Here is a 23089-nt window from a genome sequence, read left to right as displayed (position 1 = left end):
TCTGCACTCCTCTAAATAAGGCATCCTGTGAATTCCTAGTTATAATCGTCCCACCATTGGTGGTCATGCTCTGGAATTCCCTCCCTATACCTCTCCATCTCTCTACCACACTCTTCTCCTTTAAGACACTTCTTAGAACCTTCTTTTTGACCAAACTTTTGGTCAGCTGACCTCATACCTACTTATGTGACTTGGTGTCAGGCTTTGTTTTATAATGTTCCGTGAAGCGCCTTGGGGTGTTTCATTACATTAAAGGTGTTATATAAATATTGGGAATAATGGTGAGGTTGTCAGCACTCACTGTTCTTATGAAGAAAATCAGACACCAACTTCTGGCATCTGCATATATGCAGTCAAACAAGGAAATCTGGAAGTTTCTAATGAAGATATCCCATTCCTCCACAGGATGCACTTTTACAATCCTCACTGATAAACGTAGCATTGAAATCACTGTAATGGCACAAAGTTGCCCACTAGTTCCCCTTAAAGACAGCGGAGAAATTTAGAACTGGAGAAAGTGAGTCTTCAACGGAGTGATCATTGATAAATATTGTTGACAGCCTCTCTGGCCTTGAAAATTTAATTTTACAGATGTGGAATCTCATTCCCTTAAATGATAATTAGCGTTGGAGTTTTTTTTTAAAAAAGCCTTTTCTATCAATCTCTTATCTCCTTCCCTTTATCCCATCTTTCTTCCCCAATCTTTATTTCGCTTTCTATTAGATTTAAATCTAATTTATATTTCCTGTTTCATACTTCCTGATTTAGTCTCTGCGTGGCTCAGTGAGAATTCTTCAATCTGATTGGTTGAGGAGCCTTGCTGTTTGTCGACTTGTTCACAGATGCCATAGATCCCCTGCAAAGGGAGAAGCGCTGGATCTGACACTGGATTAGAGTTAGTCTGCGCTCTAAAGCTTGTAAAAACTTTGTGGGCGACTGTTCCCATGCTGCTGACCACAAAATGTGGGCCAATAACTATCACATCTCTTGAGGTATTGCTTAATGGTAAATTCAAAGCTTGTAACATGGTTTCTCAGTACTCTTGTTTCTGCTCTGAAGCACCTGTCACCTGTGTGGCCCCAGCACTCCTGTCTTCAGCAGCTGTTTCATGGAAGTTCGCTCTTGGATGTTTCCAACATTTCCTTGATTGGCTCATGGGATCTTAACCAATGAAGGGAGAGAAGAAACTCCAACGGTACATTCACAACAGACAGCATTGTCACAAGCTGCATTTATAACATACTTGGTGATATGAGGAGGTTTGGGATGGGTTCCTGGAAGGCTGTTTGGCTTTGGTGTTGCCTAGGGTTATCACAGCTGGGTTCAGAGTTCCTATGCAGGATTTTTAGCGCTCATTGTGTGTGGGATAGAGGAGGGCGGGTGTGTAATTTTGCACCACCGGTCCGCATGCCTATTCCCTGACTCCATCCCACTCTGGGCCATTTTCCTGAGGCAGAATGTGCAACTGGGACTACCTGCCCACAAACAGTGGGCCTATTGAGGCCTATAAGGAGACTGACTGGAAAATCCCTCCAGCTTCTCATTGGCAGTGGGGGATAGTTTGACTGCCTGGAGGCGGTCTTGGAGGTCAGTTCTCCAGGCAGGATTAGAGGCCTTCTTTGCCTAATCCTAACTCTAACTACTACCACCTCGCACCCCCGCCCCCCTTGCCAAGGCCATCTTTTATTTAAATTTTGAAAAAGCTGGAGAGAGTACACCTTCATTTTGAAGCACCCTCTCTCGCACTTAGCTGCCATTGCAGCCTGCTGTTCTTTTCAAGCTGGAAAGCCTCTGATTACCCCCCCCACCCCCCGGCTTTGAGAGCCTGATCACTGTCCTTAATTGGACGGTGAGCTCACCTTCTGATCACTAATCAGCCAATTAGAGGAAAATCACAGGTGAGCCACCGTTCGTCACACAGTGCGGGCTTCTGACCCCCATTTGAACCTGTGGGGAAAATCCTGCCTCTGAGTTAGGGAAGGAAAGTTATCCAAAGTTGCCGTTTCCACTTGCTACACATGAAGCCTAAGTGACAGGTCTGGATGTTGAACCATTACTTGGCTGTGAATTTTCCCCTCTCACCACACTCAGTTAAATAAACTGTTAATGCTGACTGGTTAGGCTCACACAGGAGAAGTTACTAATTGGATGAGATCACTGGAGCTGTCAATGCACAAGGAACTGTGTCCCAAATTGAGTTTCCACCTTCAGGAGAGGACACTAGAATTTCAATTGTTAATTTTAAACTTGAGATTGATAAGGTTCTGTTAACCAAAGTTATTAAGGGATATGGGGTCAAGTTGGGTATACAGGTCAGCCAGGATTTCATTAAATGGTAGAATATTCTCCAGGGGCTGAATGGCCTCCTCCTTTTCTGGGATTTCTAAGGATCTAAAAATTGGAAAAATTTGGGCACTTATATAACATCACCTCACTAGTTTAGCAGAATTTTGTTTATCTAGGTCAATGGCGCTCCAGTATCTTCTGAAAGTCGGAGCATAACAAAGCCGAGACATTACACCTCTGGTGTTGGTTTGTCCCAGGCAGGTAATTAGCCAGTAGTGGATAGGCATTCTGGTTTTTGGTTTCTGAGGTGGTTAGCTGGCTCTAGCTGTTATATTTGAGCTGGAATCTGGCTACATTAGTGTCAAGCTTTGGAATTCTTTGCCCCAGAGGGCTGTGGATGCTCAGTCATTGAGTATGTTCAAGACTGAGATCAATAGATTTCTAAATATTAACACCATCAAGAGATACGGGGATGGTGTGGGAAAATGGTGTTGAAGTAAAAGATCAGCCATGATCTCATTGAATGCCAGAATGGGCTCGCAGAGCTGAACAGCCTACTCCTGCTCCTATTCCTTATGTTCTTATGCTCCTAAGTTTCCTATACAATGGCTTCACTGGAGGTAGAGTAGTCCAAGTATGGTTCACTATCCCTATACTAGGATTTTCTTGGCTGGAGGTCCATGATTCTGCTGGCTGAAACTTGATACGAGATCCACGGAGGGAATGATATTCAAGTCTTTTCTTGTTCAGCATTACATTTTTATAAACTGGAAGATTTAGTTGACTGCAAAAGTAAGACTGGAACAGTGAGAATACTTCCTTGCAATAATTATCACCAGCAATTGGAGTAATTGTGAAGCAAAATCATTTTAGTATGGTTTTTCTCCAACAGACTACTAAGCAAGTACAGAACAAACAATTACTGAGATTTTAGTGTCAGTTGGTGTCAAATAACATGGAACTTTTGATTGGATTGATTTTAATGACTGGAGAAGAGGCAGTGTAGTGAATTGGAAGTGCTGACCCCAGCACTTGAAACATCAGCCTGCACTGCTGTCAATTATTCCAGCGAAGACTACTTATTGTATGGGGCAAACACAAAATGAAATCTCTGCATCACTGGATTTCCAATGATGTGTAATACTGATTTAATTGAATCAGTTTTTACAGCTAGAAAATTGAAATGCCATAAATTGAATGTGCCAGGTAGGAAGATAAGTGGTGAGGAGGACAGGAAGAGATTTGACAGAGGTATTTATTCTCTGAAGGACCAATCACTGAATGCCACTCCCCTGCCTTCCCCCTGTAGACCAAGCTCTTTCCAAGGGCCAGCACAGACATGATGGGCTGAATGGCCTCCTTCTGTGCTGTAACCCATTCTCTGAATCTATGAAGAGGCTGCAAAGTGATGTAGACTAGCAAAGTGATTGGGTTAGAAGGTAGCAAATGGAATATAGTATGGTGAAAGATGGAATTATCCACTTTGGGAGGAAGAATGGAAAAGCAGGGTTGTTTTTAAGGTAAGAGACTAATAAATGTTGTTATTCAGAGGGATTTGGATGTTCTTATAGATGAATCACAGGAAGTTAACATGTAGTTACAGCAAGCAATTAGGAAAGCAAATGGCATGTAAGCCTTTACTGCAATGGGGTGGACTATAAAACTACTATAAAACATTAGTTGGCTAGATTAATTTCTGGGATAAGAGTTCTATGAGCAGAGATTGAAGGAAGGATGGGCCTATACTCAGAGTTGAAGAATGGGAGGTGATCGCATTGAAATGTAAAAACTTCTTAGAGGGCTTGACATAGAGAATGCTGAGAGACTGTTTGCCTTGGCTGAAGAGTGTAAAGGCCTTGATGGGCCTTGTCCCAACTGAGTCCCTTAAGTGACCACTTAAGGGCCATTTCCCACCCAGCCTCAGTTTTCAGGCTGGCAGGAAGGGGTTCAGGGGTATGGGGGAAGTCTGAAATAAATCGAGGTTCAAGCCTTGGGGGGTTGTGTCTCCATCAGCAGCCCCCTTTTAACACTGGCTGCCCCCCCACTTAAGGTTTGATAACCTCAGGACCTCCCTCCCTGACCAACCTCTCTCCTGACACCCGAATTCCCGTCTGCCCAACCCCAGGCCTCCCCTACCCTCCCTGCACAGAGACCCCAAAAGTTACCTGTTCCTGGAATCCCAGAACTTTGGCCCTGGGGACTGATTGCAATCCCAGCCCTGCCCACTGCAGCTTCTGGTGCTACATGGGCTAGAGAGCTTCTGGCAAATCAGATTGGCTGGCAGCTCTCTAAGGCAGGACTTCCTCCCGAGTTAGGGGCAGAAGTCCTGCCTGCAACCAATTAATGCCCGTGGGAGCGTGAAATCACTGTGGGGCAGACAGTGTTAGCGGGGATGTGTTCCTTGCCAACTCATCGGATGGCAGGAAGGGAAACCCCGCCATCTTAAAAATTCTGGCCAATGTTTCAGGATGATGACCTTTCATCGAAATTGGTAAAAAATTAGCAATGTAATGGGTTTTAAGCAAGTACAGAGATAAGGGAAAGGAAGAGGGGAGGAAAGCACAAAAGGGAAGGTTTCTAATAAGACTGAAGGCAGGAGAGATTAAGTGACAAAAGTGAAGATGGTGCATGGTAATGGGACAACAGAGGGAAAGAAGATGGGTCTAGAGGAGGTGTAAATGGGAGATTGCAGAACCATTACCAACAATTCGAAAGCAAAACACCACATATGCTGGAAATCTGAAATAAAAACATAAAATGCTGCAAATACTCAGCAGGTCCTGCAGCATCTGTGGAGAGAGAAACAGAGTTAATGTTTCAGGCCAATGACCTTCACCAGGCTTGCTGATCATTAACAGCAGTTGTCCAGAAAAATGGGGGCAGTGAAATTCTTGAACTCAAGTCTGATTCTGGAAGGTCATAAAATGCCTAATCAAAAAATGAATAGCTGTTCCTCAGGCATCTGCTGAGCTTCATTATAACAGTGCAGGAGGATGAGGGTTGAAAGGTCAGAGCAGGAGTAAAGTGGGGAATTAAAATGGCAGGCAACCGGAAGCTCAGGGTCACTCTGGACTGAATGGAAGCATTCTGGAAAGTGATCAGCCAAACTGCATTTGTCCTCCCCAGTTTCGAACAGACCAGATTCTGAGCAGAGAATACAATACACTAAATTGAAACAAGTACAAGTGAATCACTGTTTCACCTGGAAGGATAGTTTGAAGCTTGGATGGTGGAAAGGGAGGAGGTAAAAGGACAGTTGTTGTGTTGTGTTTCCTGCTGTTCTGTGGAAAGGTGCCATGGAGAGGGGAGTGGGTGTTGGGGCAGATTGAAGAGTGAACCAGGGTGTCAGGGTGGGAACTGCACTTTTGGAATACTGAATGGAGAGGGCAGGGGGAGATGTGTTTGGTCGCATGGGTCCACACTGGAGGTGACAGAAAGACAGAGGCTGATCCATTCAATGTGGAGACTGGTGAGGTGGAAGGTGAGAACAAGGAAGCCAACTATGGAACTGGGAGGGAGGGAAATGGATGAAAATGGTTGAGGGCCTTGTCAACTACAGTTGGGAGAATCCTTGTTTGAGGATAAAGAAAGATGTATCAGAAGTACAGGTGTTGAAGGTGGCATCAGCAGAACTGATGTGAAGGATAAGTTGGGAGAATGGAATAGCCTTCTTCCAGGAAGTGGGAGGTGAGGAAGTGCTGTTAGGGTAACATTGGCTTATAGTGGTTATTGGTTGACAGTCTATCCCCAGAAATGGAAATGGAGATGGAGAAATCGAGCTGGAGATGAAGGACAGGTGACATATGAAGGTGAGGGACAGGTGACAATTGGAAGCAAAGTTGATGAAATTCTCCAATCCACTAGTCATTGGACTCAACCTCAGGCATTTAATAAGGTTCATCCCAAGCATACTGCATTATGAAATTGGTATGGTAGGATCCCATGATTAATCCTGATACTTTCAGTGATATGGTTAACATTTACCAGACACATGTCTATGAATCCTTTCCTACTCAGATCACTTCAGTCCTGATGGTTTAGCTTTCCAGAGTTCCTTTTCAACTGACCAACCAAGAACACCCTGGTTCACAGTCTGGTCACTTCTGGTACAACCACTCAGCTGTTTGGCATGCCTGAGCTAATCACACCACTTTTAGGATTCAGTTCCTTTTAGCTTACTCTGCCTCACCAAGACCTTCTGCAGTTCAATTTTTTTCTTACTGTCAAACAGAAAATTGAGTTTTTCACAGAAAGCTTTGTTGAACAGGCCAGGAGTACTATAACTGTGCTGTTGCAGCATAACAGGCTGCAACATGACACCACCAATTTGCTTTTATTAGCTCTTTTTTTAACCTAACTTTCAGCCTCACAGCACCCTCAGCCATAACCTAATTCTCAAAAGTGATGCCATAGCCAGGAAACCCAATTACCCTCTTTCCAGAATTACTTTGTTTTAACTTTGGATTAAAATGACATCTTCATAAATACAAGCTTTTTACAAAGTACAAGATTCATCACAACTTGAAAGATGACACCTCTGACAATTCAACACCCCCTCAATACTGCACTGGAATGTCAGCTTTGATTTTGTGCTCAAGCTCTGGAGCGGGACTTGAACCCAAAACCTTGTGACTCAGAGGCTAGTGTGCTATCAACTTAGCCACAGTTAAAACCGCAAGAGAAAAAATATAGAGTGAGCACATGTGCGGATTGATATGGGTTATTACATTTATTACGATAAACATCTAACCAAATATAGAGGATATATAAAGTGCTAAATTTTGTTTGTTAATCCTCCTGTGAAGCATCTTGGGACTAAAGATGCTATACAAATGCAAATTGTTGCTGTTGTTGTCAGATGAGCAGTTGTTGTAACTTACTCAAGTTGATATTTGGAAAACTTAACTCTATAATAAGGAGGTAGGCTGTGTTCTTTGTGCATAACTATTAAGCAGGAACGGCAGGAGATATAATGTCCACAGCGATATTTCTGACTACCTGCTGTTAGTTTGGCAGAATATCCACAAAAATCCTGAAGAAGCAGGAAAACAGCATTAATGCTTTTTTTTCCTCAATATGTCTGTGCATCCTCTTCCAAAGTTATTGTAGACTATCAGGCTAAATGTTTGCTGTGTTTTTTTGTCTATTTGAATAGCCTAAATGGATCTGTGAGTAATTGCACATTGCAGTATGTTACTGAGTTAGACAAAACAGGAGGCTCAGGTTTCACTCCAGACCTGTATTGAGTCCAGCTGATCTTAAACAGGTCAGTAATCAAAGAAGAGGGATTCAACTGATCTCAGTGTGCCTGGATTAGAATTTGGAAAAGTCTCGCAGGGCGTTTGCTAATCACCGACCCTTTGGAGATGTGCCTATGCCAACATTGTATGATAGCAGACTGGCACTTGTCTGGAAAACAATCCCCCACTTTCTCAAGGTTGCAAATAGTTACTGCCCCCCACCTTCATTTACAACCACCCACCCCACCCCGTCCCACCCACCATCCCCCATGGGTTGCTTTGTTTTGAAAATTTAAAAAATAAATGACTTGCTACCAAATCGTACCTGGGGGGGAGACAGTGGCATAGTGGTAATGTCACTAGACAATAATCCAGTGGCCCAGGCGAATGCTCTGGGGACATGGGCTCAACTCCCAATACGACAGCTGGTGGAATTTGAATTCAATTCATAAAATCTGGGATATAAAGCCAGTTTCAGTAATGATGACCATGAAACAATCATCGATTGTTGTAAAAACCCATCTTGTTCACTAGTGTCCTTTAGGGAAGGAAATCTGCCACCCTTATCTGGTTTTGCCTACATGTGACTCCAGTCCCATAGTGATGTGGTTGAGTCTTAACTGCCCTCTGCAAGCCACTTAGTTCTCAGGGGCAATTAAGGATGGGCAACAAATGCTGGGCTTGCCAGCGACACCTACATCCCATCAAAGAATGAAGAAAAACAACTTTGATCCTCACTACAGTCCCTGAAATCCCAGCTAGTACTCACTATCTGTTACAGGACCAATCTCTTCTCAACAGGCATACTCGAGCTAACCCCAATTGGCAGGTTGAGATCATGGGACTCTGGCTGTAGAGAGTATTTCCCCACCCTTACCTAGATGACCTTAGTAGGGGCAAATTGAGGTTTACCCTCAAAAATGTTTATTGGAGGCTCCGACCTTAGAAGCATATTTTCCGCCTTAGGTTCTTGTGGTCTGGTGCAACAACAAATTGCAATTGTATAGCACCTTTAACAAGGCACTTCGAAGGATTACCATTAAACAGGATTTGACACCAAGCCACGAAGGAGATATTAGGACAAGTGACCGAAAGATTGGTCAAGGAGGTAGGTTTCAAGGAGTGTCAGGAATGAGAGGTGAAGAGATTGAGGGATGGAATGTCAGAGCTTAGGAACCAGGCAGTTAAAGATGTGGCCATCAATGGGGAGCAATTAAAATCGAGGATACTCAAGAGGCCAGAATTAGAGGAACGCTGATATCTTGGAGGTTTGTGGGGTTGGAGGAGATTACAGAGCTAGGGAGGGGTAAGGCCATGGAGAGATTTGGAAGTAAGGATGACAATTTTAAACTTGAGGTGAGAGTTGACGTTTGGTGCACAATGTTTAATACACGTTAACAGCTTGCTAATGTATCAAGCTAACACTTACTGCAGAGAGAACTAGAACCATCATGTTCTTTACTCCTGAGATTTTAATAACCTTATACTAAGTTGGGAAAAGAATGCCCGCTGATATTAACTAATATTTAAACTTCAATTACTGAAGTTGAGGGTAAATATTGGTGAAAGTGGTTTAATGTTTTTTTTCTGATATTTCCACATATATACAGGGATTACCAGGACAAGAGGGATCACCAGGAACCCCTGGACAACCTGGGCCAAAGGTAAGTAAAGAGTGCTGGACAGGGAAAGGATTTTTCTATAAACTGCAACTGTGTGCACAACTTTCATTAAATCACAGGGAATGCATCTTTGCTCTGTGAAACAGAAAGAGGTGCAGTAGCATGAGACAGATTAGAGTGGTAAGACATTTCATAAGCTAATATGTGGGTCAGTACTATTATACAAAGCATGCGGATAAATATTCAGTCTTCTGTAGACCTACTGAGATTTATGGATAAATTCATAATTCCAATACTCCCAGTGAGAAACCACTTTAAGGGGAGTGCAGAGAGGAGACAAGGCTAACACATTGGAGTATTGTTTCAGACATTGGAACAGATGTAGTGGTGTTGATGAGAGAGATTTAATTGATTATATTAAAGAGATGAAAGAAACAGTGGAGGTCCAAAGAGTCTTTGGCGTCGAGGTACGCAAATCATTAAAATGTCATGAATAAGTACGGAAATAATCAAAAAGGCTAATGGAATGCTGGCCTTCATATCTGGAAGGCTAGAATACAAGGGGATAGAAGTCACGCTTCATCTGTACAAAGCCCTGGTTAGACCACACCTGAAGTATTGTGAGCAGTTTTGGGCACCATGCCTTAGAATGGATATATTAACTTTGGAGAGAGTCTCGTGTAGCTTTACTAGAGTAATCCCTGAACTCCATGGGTTAAATTACTGGGGGAGATTACACTAGGGTTATATTCCCTGGAATTTAGAAGGTGATTTGGCTGAGGTTTTAAGATATTAAAGGAACAGATAGGGTGGATAGAGAGAAACTATTTCTGCTGGTTGATGAGTCTAGAATGAGGGGGCAGAGTCTAAACATTAGAGCTGAACCTTTCAGGAGTGAAATTAGGAAACACTTCTACACGCAAAGATAGTAGAAGTTTGGAGTTCCTTTCTGCGAATGGCAATTGATACCAGATCAGTTGTATATTTTAGACCTGAGATTGATAGCTTTTTGTCAACCAAAGATATTAAGGGACATGGGAAAAGGTATGGAGTTAGGTCTCAGATCAGCTGTGATCTCATTGAATGGCGGAACAGACTCAAGGGGTTAAATGTTCCTACCTCCTTTATTGCACTATAAATGCCATCATCATAAATAGTGTCCATAGTTTCCAAGTCACTGCTGCAATTAGCTGGGACCAGAAAACTTCACCTTCTAGTTTAATATTAAACACTGAGAGTGTTAGGAGTTAAATGTGCGGAATTAGGGAGAATGGAGTAAGTGTTCCTAATTTAATCTAAATATTTTTGCTATGGAGTCACACAATTGAGAGAGTGTGAAAAATCTTCCCATTTTCTTAAAATGGATCTTTTCAGAATTTTGTGCTTGTACATGTTATGGTACAGTGTTGTGTTTGGCTTACACTGACCTTGCAGAATTATACGATGATATAAATTTATATATTGGTAGAGCACTACTTCAGAACACAGATTTCAGTTGGCATTGGCTAAGAGATGAGGGTGGTAGTTGATTGACTTGGGCCACTAATCTTATGGTTCTCTTTTCAGCCTATTTTTCCTCAGTAGGAATGTGCTGGTGTGATAAGAGGGTTTGGGGGGCAAGTTCTTAATAACTGGGTATTATAGATTGCTTGATATTAAACCAACATCTAAATCTCTGGCTTGTTATCCCTGAAGGGAAAAGGGTGTTAGGGAATGGGTGCCCTTATAAGTTGTACCCTTATAAGTAGTTCCGCAGGATAATCGGTTGCATTTATTGGCACTAACAAATGTTAAGTATAAAATTATAACTATTATTAATAACAATGACACAAAAACCTATGAGTACTTTCCCTTATTGTCAGTTTACTGAAAAATTTACCTTTTACAGTTCTCAGGTTTGAGGGAAATGTCTGATCAAAACTCATTGAATTCCATAGTACCTAACTAACAATCAACTTTTAAACCTTTCTTTTGTGAGAATGCATATGTTTTTATATCAGCTCATCCAATTAGCTGCAATAACTTCAGTTTTAACAAGAATCACTCCCCATACTTTATCATGACTGAGTTGTCACTCACAAAGTAATTTAACCAGAGGCAGTTAGATTGTGCGATCCCATTCCTTATTAACATTCTTGGATAAGTTAGTATGGGCTATTGAGATTTTAATTTTGTGAATGGATGGTTAAACATGTCCCGCAGCTGCAAAGTCTATGGTAACTCATAAAGTCGATCAAACAAAGGCAGCATGTTGAATCTCCAGTTGTCTGACTGGAATCCATTTCACCAACGGAACATTGTTAACTAAAGCTCAGATAAAATCTAAAGTTAATATCAACAAACGAATGTAAAAAGAACCTTTTCCTTACAAGTGACTCACTTTTACTGATACTTGACATTTGCTGTCTTCTTCTCTCTAATCCTCCGGTTGCAGTGGGATTGGGGAAAAAGCCTAAGACCCATTTCCGGGATACCCCTCATAATCATTGCACCTCCTGGAAAGCCAGTCACCTATCTGCCTTATTAGCATATTCTTGCATTCAACCTGCCCCTTAGGGGAAGCTCTGGAAATTTCCAGGCAAAGTAAAGGGGGTAGTGACTCATAAACGTTAATCTCCATTGTCTTTTCCACTCCACTGCCTGTTCCCCAGGTATATTGTAGCTCCAATATCTAGAGAGGTCAAATAGAGGGCCATCATTTTAATGTGGCAAACTTTGAACCAAAGCAACAGCATTACAGCATTACCTTTCATGTTACTGAAAAAGAAGATAATTCAACTTGTTTGTTTTTCTAGGGTGAACCAGGAGTAGTGGGATCTAATGGAGCTCCCGTAAGTCCAAATATTTACAATCACAAAATAGATTGACTATAAAAAGTTAGTGTTCTGTAAAAATTTATTGGAAGTATGAGATAGCGTTCTATACTTAACTACAGAATAATCATTTTGGCAAGACCTTAGAATATCTAATACAATGAAATCTGGCAACAACTTGCACCCGTATGGTAATATAACTTTTGCAAAATGGCCCAGTGTCCTTTATAAGTAACTTGGGCACTGGCTGATGGGGGAATCAGGGAAGATGGGCTAGATAGCATTGAGTATCGAATAAGTAGAGGAGAAATGACCAAGGTCTATACTGAAGCGTTAGGTAATAAGGAGGCTGTTGAAAATGGTGGGAGAGATGCAGGTAAGTGGACAGGTTAAGGAAGAGAATTCCAGACTGCAGGGTCAACATGATGACTTTATCACTGATGAAGGAGGAAAGTTGTACAGTGGGTTGGAGCTCAAATACTGGCCTGTCTGGTTAGAAGAGGGTGCGGAATTAGGGTGTAGAGAGACCAAGGAAGGATTGGTCAATGACTGCAAGGAATTTGAAGACAGTACAGTTGGGAATGGGTATCCAGTGAGGACAGAGGTGGTTGGGATACTGCGGATTGTGAAATGTTGGACCATTTGGAGTTTGTATCTGGTGGCACTCGAGAGGTTGGTGAAGAGTGGTTTGGAAAAGTCAAGCCAGGATATGATGACAGCGTGAATGAGGTTTTCAGTAGTAATGTAGGCCAATATTTCAGAGCCAGAGATCAGTGATTGTAATGATGGATTGACCATGTGATTTGGAACTCAACTCACAGTGAAACATGACTGTTTGGTTTCACACTATTTGGTTTGATCTGTGCGAGAAACCAGAAAGAAAGATGAAGTTTCAGTTTCTGTTAATCATTAAACAGCAGGAGTTCAGCGTTGCTGATGTTTAGTTGGAAGGAGTTCTGCGTAAACCACAACTTGATAATGGGTAGACAGTCTGATATGATGGTAACAATTGAAGGCACAGGCAGGGGTGAGTGGGGGTAGGTTAACAGTGGCAGCTGAGAGGGTAAATTAGTGTTCCCGATATACATATGAAAGTAGGACCTCATATTTATGAATAATGTTGCCAAGAGGAGCATGCAAATGTGATATAGCAGGGACCGAGAACAAAGCCTGTGGCACATGCAGATTGGTGGACAAGGGAAAACTGCTTCAGCCAATGTGCTACTATACATAGCAAGCAGGACTGGAGCCGTAGAGGGACAATGACACATAGCTGAATCAGAGAGGTAAAGGAGAATGTGAGGAGGATGGTTGACCTTAGAAATTAAAGCTCACAGACAGGTCAAAGGTGAAATATTGTGCTCTGGGCATGCTAAAACACATGCTCAAACACAATGTTATTGGTGATATCAAACAGAGCAGCCTCGGTTTGAGGGTGGGGGATGATGAAAGTCAAGACTGAGGGGTTTCATGGACAAAGTGGACATGGAGCTTGGTGGCAGGATGGTGGGGGGGGGGGGGGTGTTAACGACTTGTTTTTAGGCTTTGGTGAGGAAGATTAGGAATGGGTTTGTAGTTGAAGAGAATGGAGATACATTGTAGTCAGCAAAACATTTAATTACTTGTTTGCCAATTCCAGTTTGCTTTTGTCTCAGTGCAGGGAAATATATTCCTTCACTTATTTAAAAAAAAAAGCCCATTTAAACAAAAATTATTCCATTGAAATGTTTGCTGTTCTTTGTTTGCAGGGTGAGGGAGAACCGGGGCCACCTGTAAGTAAAGTGACTGTGCAATGGATGTGGCAAGTTATTGGTTAATTATTGAAATGTGAGCAGGTTTCCACTATGTGTCGTAATAAAACTGTCCTAATTTTCTTTTATTGGGGCTATTGTTTTTTTTCTCTCTGCTTTGGAATTCTCTTCCCCAGAGAGCTGTGGAGGCTGGGTCACTGAATACATTCAAGGCTGAGTTAGACAGATTTTTGATCTACAAAGGAGTCAAGGGTTATGGGGGGCAGACAGGAATGTGAAGTTAAGGCCACAATCAGATCAGCCCTGATCTTACTGAATGGTAAAGCAGGCTCGATGGCCTACTCCTGCTGTGATTTCTGATGATCTTATAAAGATATGATGGCTACTCTCTCCTTGTTTGCCTTTGAAATCTCCCTGTACCACACAGTATCTCCTAGCCAGGCCACTGGTAAGGTTGCTGCATAGTCAGGACTTCACTCAGTACCTCTTCAAAATGGTGTGACTTGAATAATACCAGGAACTCGTCCACTGTTCATAACATAGGCTGGGGATTTCCAGCCCTGTTGTGATGGGACCTGCCACGGCCGATGCGGCAGGCCAGCCAAAAGTCCATTGACTGGAAGATCCCAGTGGTGGGCGGGGCCACAGAATCCCGGCCATTGTGTTTTATCGGAAGAGGTAGTGAATTGAAGAGCTGGAAGGTAATGATGGGCCTGTAAGGAACCTTAAGGAAGTTTAGAGTATTGTATTCAGTATTGGGCCCCATACTACAGGAAGGAGATGGAAGCTTTAAGTAGGTAGAAGGTAGGATGCTGCTGGTAAGAGGAATTAGAAATATGAAGAAAAGTTTGGAAAAACTGGGCCTTTTCGTCACCATAACAACATGGATCGTGGGGCAGTGTAGTCAACATGTCTGAAAATGTGAATGGTTGGGTATCATCAAGAACACCAGATTGTGTTCAGTAGCTAAGAGGCCTAGAGTGAGATGCCATAGATACAGAATTACATGGAAGGGGTTTAGAATACACACAGAGTTGTGAGGCCGTGGAATTCATTTCCAGGGTTAGTGGCTGAGGCAGAAACTATGGCGCGAATTTTAACATTAAAATAATTAAATCTCAAAAACCTGTTTCCAGTCCCAAACCCACCTCTAACCCATCCATTTTCGGTATAACTAAAGGTGTAAGGCGGATGGGCTAGAACTTTAAATATGATAATGAGTCTGTGAACCTCATTGATGTGCCAGTTTTCAACTTTAATGGCTGTTGGCTGTGAGCATTGGGAAGCCCAGCAGCTTTATTAAGGTGAGGGCTTGGTGCCCACCTACCTCTGGATCCAGGTGCCTGCCTGAGGAGATTCCACGATTGAGGCCCCCCCGAAATCCTGCTCTGATTTCACTGCCAGACCTCCCATTTCCCCCCTCCCCACCATCAGGCTGCTTGTTTTTCCTGCCCTGCCCCCAAAACCACCAGACCTCCCCCACTCCATTACCAGGCTGTAGGTTTATCTCCTGCTCATTGCCAGACCTCTGATTCCCTCCCCCAGCAAGTGGTCTCCATTCATCCCCTCTACGAGGGCTCTAAAATCCTCCCCAACTGTTGGGGATTGACAGTGCACCCAATCGACTGCTGCCCCTACCCATTCTGCTGCTTTACATCACTATTCAGCACCAGACTGGATAGGTCTGATGGGCTGAAGGAAAAGGGTAAATGTCATTGGGTTTATTTGCTCATGTGGAGGGTAAATGTTAATACAGGCCAGTTGGGCTCAGTGGTCTGCTTCCATATATTTCCGTGTAGCAGTGATTTAAAGCTCTTGTACACTGTGCCAGCAGCTTACCCTCCCAAAAGAGGGGAGTTCAAGTTTTTCTCCTGTTCTACTCTACCTGTCCTGATAGCAAAGATTCGTACCAGGGTGTATTCCCACAGGAACTCTGTAACATGCCTAACAGACATCTGTTCCTGTCTGAACCTTGGCGTGAAGTGTCAGCAGATTGTCTGAGCACAACCCTATCCTGTTCTCCACCAATTATCCACCCACATGCTTTCCATCAGGAATTGCTGGCCAGTGGGAATCTGGGCTGTTTCCCCCCCTCCCCGCACCCCCGGCTGGCCCAGAGACTGCAAGGTGAATTGTAGTGTCTCACCCAGTGGAATTCTGAGTAGACCAGATATTGAACCTGAGCCTCTTCTGATTTATTTTGCCTCAGTACCATGCAGTGCATTTACCCCACTGAGGCAGTTTGAAATATCATCGACAGTGACAAGGTTAAAACCAATTCAGAAGGTGAAATTGGGCTAATCACAGTTTTGAAATGTTCCATATCAATGGGATAGAGGATGGAATTTCCTGAGACCACCAGTAGGACCTTGCCAGCAGAAGGTGATTTACCAGAGGATTGGGGGCGCACTGCCCACCATATTCGGTCATTGGTTTCAGTGGACAGTTCGGAGGAGGCAGGCTTTAATGTGCTTTTTAATCAATCAGATGTCTGTTGCTTGCAAGGCACTGCAGGAGGAGTAACTTTGCTCCTAATGCCACTTGATCCACTGCATGAATTTAGAGTGTTTTAATTGGTTAATCCTACCTTTAAGGTGCTCCACAATGAGCAGAGAGCATTCAGCTTAAACTGTGTTGCTTTGCCTTAGGGCCCTCCTGGTCCATCTGGACTTCCAGGTGAACTTGGTCGTGTTGGTCCTCCCGTGAGTATTTATTCTTTTACCATTTCTCCACTGTTATGTCTTTACATTTTGTAAATCCTCCTCGTTGCTGTTACAACTGAGGGAAAATGATTATTCATGTATATATGAATATATAGGGTGAAGTATGACTGTTACACTAACAAATTGTTAATGTTTCTAGTGGTAAATTTATACGTTTTTGTTATCAAGTTTATGCAGTATACATTAATCAGACGTGGTTAGTCATGGTTCTTGTTCAGTTTCTATTGTCTGAGGTAGGGCTCCTGCCTACACTTGGAACCCAGCATTACTTTTTGGCTGTGTATAGGTCAATTCAGTACTTTGATACTGCCAGTGCAGAGTGTCAGTCAAAGGAAGCACTGAGCAGGGTTAGGGTTACAATGCTCTCATCCCCTGACCCCTCTCCTTTTGATTGTGGCTCCTTTCCAGGACTGATATCTGTGAATTTATCCTTTTATTATCTTTATTCCCAACCTTGGCTCTTCTATCATGTAACTGAACATTCCCGTGCCTGGACATACTTTCCTATCAATTTGTAGCACTCATTGTATCAGTGGTGTTCTTGTGGCTGTGCTCTCCGTCATTATCAGTTGTTTTATCCAGTCTGCTTAATCTGCTCCAACACAGAAAGAAGGAATATTGTGGTTCTCCATGTTACACTCAGAATGATGAAATGATTGGTACATCTGCTTGCCCCATTATCCCCAAATCCTGATTCTGTACACATCCCTTATCACTTCACTTCATTCCCTCTCTGAAGCCTGTCTTTATTAGTTCAAGAAATGGAGTGGTGCAAATGAGGCCTTGTTTGTTACCCATCCCTAGCTGCCATGAGAAGTTTGGTGATGGGCTGCCTTCTGGAACTCTTTCTCTCTCTCTCTCTCTCTCGGTACCATACCCTAAGAGGGTGTTGGCAACCATGGACCTCCATGTCAATCTTGCTCCAGAGGTGTGGATCATCTTTGTTGCTGATCCAGTTTCCAGGATGATCCAGTTTGCAAGGCTCTTTAGAAAGATCGCCCTTTGTCTACCTCGATTTCGTTTACCATAAACCTTTCCCATCAGCATCAGACTTTCTAAATCATTATTTCTTACTCCATGCCCAAGACTGTCCTTTTCTGATCTTGGTTAGCAGAATGCTTTTGGTCTCAGATTTTACTAGCACCTCATCACTGGTAGTGGTACTTGTCTGAGATATTTTCATTATTCAGCTCAAAAACTACAACTCTGCTGCCCCAATTCTGCTCTGCATTGCTTCACTGCTCATCCAACAATCGAACTGCTGCTGGCCTTGTTCTGATTCTAGTGAGGCTATGAGGTTAGCCAGGAAATTGTGGTGAGGATAAAGGAATGATATGTAGCCAAGTCCGGATGGAGTGTGACTTGGAGGGGGAGCTGCATGCGATTGTGTTCCCTTTTCTTCGCTGTTCATATTTCATTAGCTTCTAGCTCTTCTTCCTTTGTGCAGCCAGCACTAACCCCACTGCACACATCAGCAGGAGATCATGGTTAATGTTTTCCACTGTATGCATGCTGCTCATGTCTGTGTGGGTCATGAGCCTTGTTCCCCAGTAGCCCTCTGTTTGTCATGGTGGTCAGACACAGCTGATACAGCAGACTGAAACATAATGAAGGATATTACTGCAGCCAGGATACTAGACATGGATTTGCTGCTTACGGTCAGACAACAGCTGGATGTTGACGGAGTGGAATCACTTTCAGTTTTGGTGTAGGGGAGCGTTGACATGTGGTGCCTGCAAAGCGATGTGCATGCAGCCAATGGCACCCTGCACAATGGGGAAATCTGCAAAACTTGCAATCCCTCCACCTGCTTGTCTCTAGCAAGAGGGAATGGAATTAAGTTAACTGTCTTTGAATAGATAAGTTCAGCGATCTCCCTTTTAGGACAGTGGATGGCAAACTACGAGATGTTGCTATTATCACCTGCTCTAGCCTGGAAGGACCCAGATGTATAAAAATTCATGGCCATGGCCACTTTCACAGACACTGGCAATGCTGTCCTCACCCTACTTTGAGGTTGTAGTTGTGCCTGTAGCCAGTGGAAGACTTCAGTGAGGGCATCCTTACTGAAGCATAGAGTTTCAAACATTGGTCATCTCTGAGGGTTAGACAAGAGAATTTCTCCCTGAACAACACAGGTTGATATGACCGCCTGCTGAGAGACCTCTTCTTCCCCCCCCCCATCCCCCTCTTTCCAGCAGCTTGTCCGGCTCTGCATGGCCTCTGCTCATTGCCCAAGTCATGCAGTATTCCATGGGCAATGTCTGGAAGTATTGGCTTTCTGCAGAAGCCTTGAAGTCAGCAAAAAATACCTGCCATTCCACTCAGTGTAGACTTTTGCAACTTAAACAATTATGGAAAGCACCAAAAATGTGCAGAGTCAAAGCAACAATCAGAAGAAATCAACCAGCAGCTTACCTGTAAGTCATTGATGATCCCTTTAAATCAGGCTGCTGAGGGAAAGGCTCTTCATGCACACTGATTGTGCCATGATTTGTCTGCTCTACATACTTCTGGCAAACATTAACCCCGCACAGGCTAACACTTTTACCAAAAGGGCATCTGGTGTTCTTCACAGCATAAGTCTACATGTGCACTGCAGATGCCACGTTTGATCCCTAATGGCACTCCTAGCACCAAAATATGACTGCCACAAAATGTGATTTCACCCTCAGTCTTTCTGCTAGAAGTCTTAATTTCTGTCTTTCTGCCTCTCCAGTTGTCACTTACTTCATTACCATAATGCATGTGAATCTGCTTTTCCATTCCTCTTCTATTCTGATGTTATATGTTTCTAAAGAGAAAGCAAGTCAATTAGCTCTCTTTTCACCTCCAATCTCAGTGAGTTTAGTAAAGAGCCTCCCTCCATTTCTCCGTATTGTTCCAACTCTATGACCAAACTCAGCTTGTCCTTAACAAAAACAAAAATACCTGGAAAAACTCAGCAGGTCTGGCAGCGTGTCCTTGTTCTCTAGACTGCAGTAAGACTCTGGATGGGACAATATGAAGTATCAATCGTCCTTAAAGTATGTGCCTCAGAGCATATTAGTGCCCCATATCATCTCTTTGATCTCACAGCCCATCCGTACTTCCCCTTTGAAATCTGGCTGTGTTCACCTAACCATGCTATTAAATTTACACTGGTACTTAAGTTCTTAAAAGACACAGACAAGTTTCAAAGTACCCATCCTCCTGTTCTGGCATTCTCCGATGCTGCTGGTATGATCTTCAGGCTGCTAATTCCATCAGTGATGCCTTTGATCTGTGCTTCTCTTGAGCTTTTTGCCACTGCCTTGGACATCTCCAGATCTTATAAAAGAGTGTGGAACAGTATACTTCTAAACGAGTGACCATCATATGGCTAGTTAATTTTCTCTGAGATCACTTTACCTGTGTCCTCAGATTATTTTCTGTTAATTGTCCATTGCCCTCTGTACACACTGTCTAAGTGTGCTCCTTATTCTCACCATTGACCTCATTAATAGGTCTTTGGAAATAACCTCGTTCCTTCACTGTCGCTGGGTCAAAATCCTGGAACTCCCTCTCTAACAGCACTGTGGATGTACCTACACCACATGGACTGCAGTGGTTCAAGAAGGCAGCTCACCACCACCTTCTAAAGGGCAATTAGGGATGGGCAATAAATGCTGGCCCAGCCAATGAAGCCCACATCCTGTGAAGGAATTTAAAAACTAATTAGTATACTTAAGCACTTTGTTTCTCAAAGATCATCAAGTAAACTCTAGAATATTTGCCCATCCTGATATTTCCATTATTCCCCATTTCAGAAATGTAATCATTGAGTTCCATGAAGTATTTGAATATCTCATCTGCACTGAGCTCCAAGACCACCAGTCCCATTCCCAGCCAGATACTTTCTCTGTTTCCTTTTTAAACATTAATCACCTTGGCCTCAGCTGGGAATTGGTTTCACATAGCCTAGACCTTGTGGAGTGAAAAATAAAGCTACTCTAATCTCTCGTCTGACTTGAGACTTGTTGATATTAAATCCTGTGAATTTCCAGTGGCTGATAACAAATAAGGAAAACAGAAATGGGAAAGACTGCCATAAAAATAAAATCATGAAAAGGCACAGAAATCATAGAGTGCTATTGCGGTACTCCCTCAGGATGTTAAGTTTCCTATCTCAGTTCCACTCCCATGAGGAGGTGGCACTAGCAACCTTTTTCTTGTAGCTTATTCAGAAGTACGAGGGAATTTCTACTTCTCTAAAGAGGGGAAGGGATATGTGGTGGGAAAGTGATATCTAGGTCATTCCTATACACCTGGAAGCTGATTCAGAGAGCGAGGTGAGGTCTAAGACTAAGTTGCTTGGCCCCTTTATTGCACGCAGGTATGTGAAGCAGTCAATTCCAAAATGAATGGGGGAACAAAAGAATGTAATAAAAAATTGTTACAATGTGCACATTCTTCATTTTTATCTGAAATATATTTTTTACACAGCCCTGGAACCACCCTTGTGAATATGCAATGCAAGGGCAAGAGGTGGGATTCCTAATAGGTTTGGGATTTTCTGGTCAATGATGCCTGTAATCACTCTTTAAAATAGAGGAAGCAAAATGGCAACTTGCAAGATGATACCGCAAATAATTTTTCCTGTGGTTTGCAATCCGTTTAAGATGCACTTCAGTATGTCAGGTTGACTCAAATGTATTTCACTGGTCAGTAATTGAGAGTTGCCTTTGATTTTGAACAGTGCATGACAGAAATTTCCGTAATTACAGTGGGTAATGACATGCAGTTTCCTTTCAATCCCAGGGTGATCGAGGATTTCCAGGGCTAACTGGACCACCAGGTCCACCTGGACCCAAGGTGAGTGATTCACTTTTTTACCTAAATATTCACTATCATTTATTAACCAGTGCAGAAAAGTTGACTGTTTTTGCTTCTAGTTTGTTAACAAGTTAACACTGATTATTTATTGTAAGTCTAAAGAATAGAAAATTTCACTGAACCACAGTAATTTGATTGTGCTTCAACAAGAATATTAGGATTTGTTTTATCTGGAATGAAAAGCCAATGAGGCTTTACGGCCCAGATTTTGCGATCAGTGGTGAAGCAATGGCACTTGCTGCTGACCTCAAATTAAGCTACGAGGTTGTCTAATGTAATTGTTGGGATGGGGGGTGGGGGGGTGTGGGCGAGTATTTCAACTCTGAGAAGGGAGGATTCCCTTACGCTGTGGGCCTTAGTGTGGCCCTGCAGCATTCTCTAGCACAGGCAGAAAGAAGTGACCAGATGATGCAATGACTAGAAGCCATGGCCACAGACTCTGCCAAAACCAAGCTGCTGCTGTATTTGTCATGGTAAATGCCAATAGAACAAAGCTTGAAATCAGATTAATTTGATTAATTTGACAAAAATCATTAATTTATACATTTTTTAAAAAATGAGATGCATTTGATCAGAATCATTATAATAAATCATGAATTAATGCCTTTGTAAGAAGTCGGATGAATCATTTTAAAAAGTGAAATACATTGAAACATTCAAAAAGTCTGATAATTCATGTTAAAATGTAATTTACATAAAACATTTCAAGTCAAATGTATATTTTTAAAAAGCAGTTTACGTTAAAGCATTTAAAAAGCTAGGTCAATCTTAGTCTGAACAGTTTAAACGTCTGATCAATAAAATTTGAGAAGAGTTAAGAAATCTACCTGAGTCTCAGGCATTTTGAAAGTTCCATCCCGGTGCTGGTATCCTCATTAAGTATTTGTGAAGTGAAAGGAGGTTCTTAATGCCTCGAAAGACCAATCCTAAAATTTTTCAGTCAGAATAATATGTCATTAGTGGATAATCAGACCCAATTCTTGCCACTGCCGAATCTCTGGTTTTAATTTGTAGGTCTATGATTGATACTGCAGAACTTTAGCAACAGTAGAGATTGGCAACTTCTGAATGTATGTGCCATAGTGTCCGTGTACTCTGGAAGTCCCTGGGCTTCTCCAGCAGACAGTGATGGTGATCACTGAGAACTTTACAGTCATTGCCCATGCAAAATCTGGACCAATAACAATGAAATCATTTTTTTATCTCCATTGGGGAATCTGAAACATGGGGGCAGAGTCTCAGGATAAGGGGCCAATCATTTAGGACTGAGATGAGGAGAAATTACTTCACTCAAAGGGTTGTGAATCTTTTGGAATTCTCTACCCCACAGTGTTGTGGATGCTCCATCGTTAAACACACTTAAGGCTGGGACAGACAGAATTTTGGTATCTCAGGGAATTTATGGATATGGGAGTGGGCGGGAAAATGAAGTTGAAGCTTCAGATCAGCCATGATCGTATTGAATGGCAGAGCGGGCTCGACAGGCCATATGGTCTACTCCTGCTCCTATTTCTTGTGTCCTTGTGACCACTGATGACGACCAAGAGGATGTGAAACACTAATAGCAGCAGCCCCTTCTCCAGATGCCTTCTCCTCAGCCATGTGCCATTCCACAGGGCAGAGAGGATGGGCACTGACATCCAGCTGGAAGGAGGTGAGACCACCAGCGCAGGCTGTACAGGCAGAGGACCAGCTCTCTCAACATGTCTGATCGCCAGTGCCTCAGGAGGCTCAGGCCCTCATGGCAGTTCACTGCTGACATCTGCAGCCTTCTGAAATAAGACCTCAATCCCAGTGGAC

At 42.8% G+C, this 23089-nt stretch overlaps 1 protein-coding gene across 1 annotated transcript in view; it reads left to right on the top strand.

Moving 5' to 3' along the window:
* The window catches only part of col9a1b (collagen, type IX, alpha 1b), a 133078-nt gene that overhangs the window by 7516 nt on the left and 102473 nt on the right, over positions 1–23089 (top strand). Inside the window, exons 4-8 of the mRNA XM_078542837.1 lie at positions 9137–9190; positions 11944–11979; positions 13710–13733; positions 16361–16414; positions 21215–21268. Of these exons, the coding sequence (XP_078398963.1) occupies positions 9137–9190; positions 11944–11979; positions 13710–13733; positions 16361–16414; positions 21215–21268 (222 nt within the window). The remainder of the gene's footprint in view (positions 1–9136; positions 9191–11943; positions 11980–13709; positions 13734–16360; positions 16415–21214; positions 21269–23089) is intronic.

The sequence above is a fragment of the Cetorhinus maximus genome, chromosome 5 (genome assembly GCF_964194155.1).
Source record: "Cetorhinus maximus chromosome 5, sCetMax3.hap1.1, whole genome shotgun sequence".
In the NCBI taxonomy this organism is placed as follows: domain Eukaryota; kingdom Metazoa; phylum Chordata; class Chondrichthyes; order Lamniformes; family Cetorhinidae; genus Cetorhinus; species Cetorhinus maximus.
Note: the sequence above shows the minus strand (reverse complement) of the source record. Positions and strands in the feature narration are given on the sequence as shown.